At 42.9% G+C, this 6,000-nt stretch overlaps 1 protein-coding gene across 6 annotated transcripts in view; it reads left to right on the forward strand.

The window, feature by feature from the left end:
• Window positions 1–6,000, forward strand: part of FOCAD (focadhesin) — a 310,969-nt gene extending 304,969 nt beyond the window's left edge. For 5 of the 6 annotated variants that reach the window (XM_064579206.1, XM_045882481.2, XM_064579210.1 and 2 more), the window contains 3 exons: window positions 1,046–1,297; window positions 3,537–3,612; window positions 5,608–6,000. In XM_064579206.1, coding sequence (XP_064435276.1) covers window positions 1,046–1,297; window positions 3,537–3,612; window positions 5,608–5,681 — 402 coding nt within the window. In that variant the 3' untranslated portion in view covers window positions 5,682–6,000. Of the gene's footprint in view, window positions 1–1,045; window positions 1,298–3,536; window positions 3,613–5,424; window positions 5,501–5,607 lie in introns of all 6 variants that reach the window. The other variant, XM_064579209.1, reaches the window with a different exon arrangement.

Genomic DNA, 6,000 nt, shown 5'->3' on the forward strand with positions numbered 1-6,000 from the left:
ATGGATGGATCTAGAGAGTATAATGCTAAGCAAAATAAGCCTGTCAGAGAAAGACAAATACCATACGATTTCACTCATATGTGGAATTTAAGAAACAAAACAGACAAAGGGGGAAAAAAGACAAACCAAAAAAAAAAAAAAACCAGACTCTTTAACTGTAGACAACAAACAGATGGTGACCAGAGGGGAGGGGGTGGGGGCTGGGTGAGATAGGTGAAGGGAATTAAGATTACACTTACCTTGATGAGCAGCTGAGTAATACATGGAATTGTTGAATCACTATATTATATACCTGAAACTAATAATACACTGGAATTAAAATTTAAACTAATCCTTGGAATTACAGATATATATAGGACCGGAGACATATATAGGTCCAGACTCTGGTGAGTCTATTTCAGTTCACGGCTGAACATACTGAAAAAATTGTTTTAAAAAAATGCCTAATGATTTGTTGTGACTGACTCCCTTATTCCAAGAATGCTTGTTTTTAGTCTGTCTCCATGCTTACGTTTCAGCATTAATGGAACAAAATGAAGTGTTTGCCACTGAAATATTTAGATTAAATAATGAGAACAGAAAAATAAAATGCATGGGGAATCATTTGTTATTGTTCAAAAGTAGGATCAGACTATACCTCTTTTTAAAAATCCGTTTTGGCCACATAACAATAGCTCTAAATATCCCTTTCCATATCACTCCTGATGAATCCTTTAATCTCTTTGGAGACACCAAAACAGAGGAGTATCTGGATCTCCGTATGATTAGGAATGAAATAAGGTTTCTCCTGCATTATTAGAGCAATAATAATGCAACTGCTGGGCCTTCTGTCTTACAAAAGAGGATCCCGACAACCTTCTGGAGCCTTGAAATGTCTGTTCATTAAGTGTGGAAATGGAGTTTGCTGTTCAGTCCGGTTCCTCTTCTCGGGTGAAGGGGAAGGTCACATTGCATCATCCTGACCCGGGCTGTGTGTGTGTGAACATGGGTGACTCTGAATTGTTAAAACATGTGGCCTAACTTTGATTTTCTATTTCCTTTGGAGGCTTTGGATTTCTTGTTGCTGCTCTTTGCAACCGCAGTGGTGACCTGGGCAGACCACGCGGCCCCTCTCCTCCTTGGCCTCAGTGCTAGCTGGTTGCCATGGCATCGGGAAAATGGCCCAGCTGGGTCAGCTTCAAGCTTCCTTGGCAGGAGTCCAATGCACAGGGTCACTGTGCAGGAGGTTCTCACTCTCCTTCCCAGTAGCATGCCTCTTCTGCTGCAGAAAGAGCCGTGGAAGGAACAGACCCAGAAGGTGAGGTTGGCAGCCGCCTGCGTGTCAGGGCAGGTGGCCCATCTTCTCTTGAGCAATTTGTGCTGTAGAGTTGAGGTTGGAAGTTAAGTGAAACTGGAATCACCCCACGGGCTTTCATCCTCAGCCCCGAATCGCAGCCAGATGCAGAGCCTCAGAGCTTGAGGCTAACTGGTGGCCAAAAACAACAAGGACAGTAGCAGTGACTTGCTTACAGTTGGAGGTGAGCCGGAAAGAAGAGCTTATACTTGCCCTGGGGTATTGAAGGCACATGTGTTCTTGATCCTGGGGGTGAAAGGATGAGTGAGGCTCTGAGCGCTCAGAACGACAGCGTGAGGACGGATAGGAAGGCAAGTCCAAGGCTGCAGGGATCGTAGGACCAGGAGGAGAGGGTGGTGCTGAGCAACGTTGGGGACGATCCAGCACGCCTGGGGGTAGGTCAGGGAAACGGGCATCTGGAACATCCACATTCTTGTAGCACAGGTAAGATTCCTCGTAGCTCATTCGGTCCTATAGCCCCGTTCCAAGGGCCCGTCCTCCTCCTGATCTGTGCTCATGACATGGGGAAATTTGTAAAGGTCGTCACCCTAGCCCTCAGGGAAATCCAGACTGTAGGAAGCACCTTTTGGTTTTTAGCGTTGAGGTTCCCCAGGCTACTGGCGTTGTGCGCAGCGTATGGAAACACTGTGCTTCCTCTACTTCTCATTACATGGCTCTGGGCGGCCTTTCGTACAGTCGAGGGGGAGATTCTTTTTTGAATCTCATTTAAGGATTTTTACGAGGTTGAAAGCTTAAAGCCAACTTTTTGTGGCTGATTGTGAAAATCTGAACATTAGTCTTTAAAAATATTTCTGAACTCTGGACCCACGGGTTAGCCGTGCACAACTCCACTGAGCATCTCAATTAAAAGGCCTTTGTTAAGCATTCATATTATCCCAAATCTTGTGTTTGCTGTTTCATTTTAAATCAAAATCAATTCAAATGTGGTATCCCCTTGTGTTTTTTCTGGCCTGGGACACCACGATCACTTCAGACTACGAGTGCAGACATCCTGTGTCTATTATGTACTTGTAGTGCTTGATTTATTTACTTACCAGTCGGATATTATAAAACAAAATTGAGAAAAAGAAAATTTTTAAAAAATTTAATCAAAACAGGGGTGCCTGGGTGGCTCAGTCATTAAGCGTCTGCCTTCGGCTCGGGTCGTGATCCCAGGGTCCTGGGATCGAGCCCCGCGTCGGGCTCCCTGCTCGGCGGGAAGCCTGCTTCTCCCTCTCCCACTCCCCCTGCTTGTGTTCCCTCTCTTGCTGTATCTCTCTCTGTCAAATAAATAAAATCTTTAAAAAATAAATAAATAAATAAATAAAAAATAAAAAAAAAATTTAATCAAAACAGAGAATTAGGATTATTTGCTTTCTGACTCTTTCTTACAAGCCAGTTTCTACATCCAAAGTTAAAATACCTAGTACCTCTAACTAATGTGCATGTTTTTTAGTGAGTCGAGATTGGCAACATTTAGTCATTAATGAAATTACCCTCTATCTAATATAAAAACAATTTTGGCTGTACCCTGGGAGATCAGTCAAACTCCTGAGTAGTCTGAGTTTCTACCTCATTTGTAGAATTTATTTGCAGTTAACATACCCGGCTGTACCTAGTAAATTGTTTGATGCCTTTCTCTTGCATTTCAACTTCCTGTTTCAATTCCATTTGGGCACAAATTGTTCTCATCTACAGAATATCTGATTTTAGAAATGGGGGCTTATGTCTGATGTGTTTCCCTATTTACTACCTGCCCTGTGAGCCTGGGCCTAGATGCACGCAGCATCAGGCAGCAGGATGCAAAGGAGGAGCGCGAGGCTCTGAATTGGCTTGAAATCTGGACTCTGCCATTCATTGGGAGTGCACTTGGGCAAGGTTCTTAACCTCTGTGGTGCTCTCGGAGTGATGAGAGAGAAAGTTCATGGCACACTGGAGGCCTGCTGAGCCCATGTCTACCTCCCTGTTAAAATTCATAGCAGGTCTCAGGGTATTTAGCCAGGAGAGGAGTTTTGACTTTGCTGGGTCATTGGACTAAATGGGAGCTGTGTCCAGCTTCCCCGTCTCTTAGGCCTGGTCCCCTTCTCATCTCCATCTGCCAGCCCTGCACTGAGATGCATGTATGCAGGCCCAAGGGCCGGGTCGCTCTTTTACTAATAGTGGGACTGTCTTCACTGATAACTGCTCTTCCTTTTCACCCTAGTTCATTGACTGGCTCTTGAGCATCATGGAAAGCCCTAAAGAAGGCCTCTCCGCAAAATCCAGGGATCTTTTGAAAGGTAGGACTTCCATACCACATGTCCAACATAGGTGAAAGCCGTCCATGGCTGCCTTCGCTAAAGAAGCAGCATTCTCGTGTGTATTGGCTCCTGAAGGGCTCATCTGAATTCAGTGTGGAGAAGTAATCTGGAACTGTCATTATGTGGCATTTTGAAGTAGAAAGTGGATTTAAAAAGAGTTCCATGCCTTTAAATTTCGCTTTTAAATAACTTTTAAATGTTTTATTATTACGGCAAACTTTCACTTTAATGAAAGTTTAAAAAATTCAAGAAAGAGCAAAGAGGAAGCCAGAGTCCCATTGCCCAGTGGCAGTTTTGATTATTTTTTTCCTAAGAAGTTTTTGCCCCCTCTGCATATGAGTGTTGTTCTAACACACTTATAATCATTGAGCAACTGAAAAAATACACATAGACACTTTGAGCACTGCCTTTTTTATTTAAAAATTATGTTTAAAGCATTTTAACCTATCCCTGTTTTGGCTTCATTAATAGTATTTGTAGTAGTGACATAGTATTTTGCCAAGGGAACTGGACGTTTCCCATGCTTTCAGGCGTTTAAATAGTTTTTGTGTTTTTTATACTTCTCTACTAACTTGTTGAACCATGACTGTGGGAACCACAAATAGAGAATATCTTTCTGTGAAAATTACGTACATTATTTTACTCAAACCTGAGACGTCCGTCGGGCGTTGTTTCTGTGGCCTGAGACACCTTGTACCATCTTTTGTGTCTCAGGACTCGGGGGTCTGGTCCAGCCAATGGTTTCTGTCGAGATGGTCCCTGACACGCTGTAAGATAATGCACTGGGAAGGCTCGGCTTGGGAAAATCACCTCCTGGCTTACACTTGTGATAATTTATCTGGCCTGCCTGGAGTCTTAGCATGACCATATTTTACTCTCAGTATGATACAATTTGTTGGTGGCCAAACAAGTAAGAATTCCCTAATTAGTTGGTTCTGATCCTTCTCCCTACTCCCCCTCCCCCCCACATATGCGAAGGGCGTGTGTAGGAAGTGGATTGTGATCAAGCACAGAACTTCACTAGGCGTAAGGGCAGTGGTCTGACATACGTTTACTTGATCCGTCCCTAGAGACTTGCTAGGATTGTCTTCATTTGTTTGCCTCAGGAAGCTTGAACTCATTCTTAATGGCCATGGGTCTATAATACCATTGGTTGCTCCAAACATACACTGTTTTAGGTCATGAAGATAGCAAACAACTTGATACTGATGAGGAGAATAGTTATTTGGGTCAAGGAAGTACATGTTCACTTGATTAGATAGTCAAGGGCTTATTAGAGTCACACACAAGAACTGTGTAACTGGCTTCCCTACATTTCCTCCCTATTATATTTTAAATAACATCTCGATATATTTATATTAATATCCTAAAATAAGATCTATAATAAGTGACCTAGAGGAATTACACAGAGCTGCCCTACTCTAAATTGATCCCTGAGAGACCCGTGACGAATAAGAAAAGGTGTGGACTTGTGAGCACGTAGTTGAATACAGATTAGCACAGTCACGCCGGCTCCATTGAGCAATGAGGACCTAACTTCATTGCAGGATCAGTTTTTTATTTTTGTTTCTTACCTTTCAACTAAACATCTGATGGAAAAGTCATATTCATGTAGAAAAATACACAAATCGTTAAGTAGCTTTTTTACAAAGGGAACACACCTATGTAATCATCACCCAGATGAAGAGAAGGAAAAAAATCATCCCAGAAGGCAATTTTTGTTAAACTCTGCCAAATTTTCTGTTAACTGGTTGCAGAATAACTTAACAACAAAGAAACCCTTTCCTCCAGATTTTATTAATCGTGCTCTACTATTCAAATTCTGCCTAAGGCTTGATGAGAATTCTTAGTCTTGAAGATGAGCCAGGTAAGAAAAAGCGAAGTTCTGTTCTGACACGTTTTCCATCTAAGTGACCTTTTCAAATGCAGTTTCACCAAATGCAACAGTGCACTTTACTTTTTTTGTCCCCTTAGCTACCCTGTTGTCCTTGAGAGTTCTCCCAGAGTTTAAGAAGAAAGCTGTATGGACCAGAGCGTACGGTTGGTGACATTTTGGGGGTAGCCAGCAGCATCCTCAGCTGGATGAGGAAAACCACAGAAATGGAAGAAGGTTTTCAGAATTCATGCCTGGGGTCGTGGAGCCATGATGCAGAGGGTCAGGGGCATGAAAAGGTGCACACAAAACTGACCCCTTGAGAGGTGCATGCCAAGAGAAGGGGGCATTGCTTCAGTGCCCAGGCCAGTTGGGACTGAAAGTAGAACTTGAATTTTCTTTTCTTTGGCTGGAGTTCAACGTGAAGATCTTCCTTGTGGAAACTTGACTACATTATCTTCTCCCCATTAATTCTAGTAAAATAATCTTGTGAA

Source organism: Mirounga angustirostris, unplaced genomic scaffold (genome assembly GCF_029215605.1).
Source record: "Mirounga angustirostris isolate CCGP_5_RB_7025 unplaced genomic scaffold, mMirAng1.0.hap1 SCAF_15, whole genome shotgun sequence".
In the NCBI taxonomy this organism is placed as follows: Eukaryota; Metazoa; Chordata; class Mammalia; order Carnivora; family Phocidae; genus Mirounga; species Mirounga angustirostris.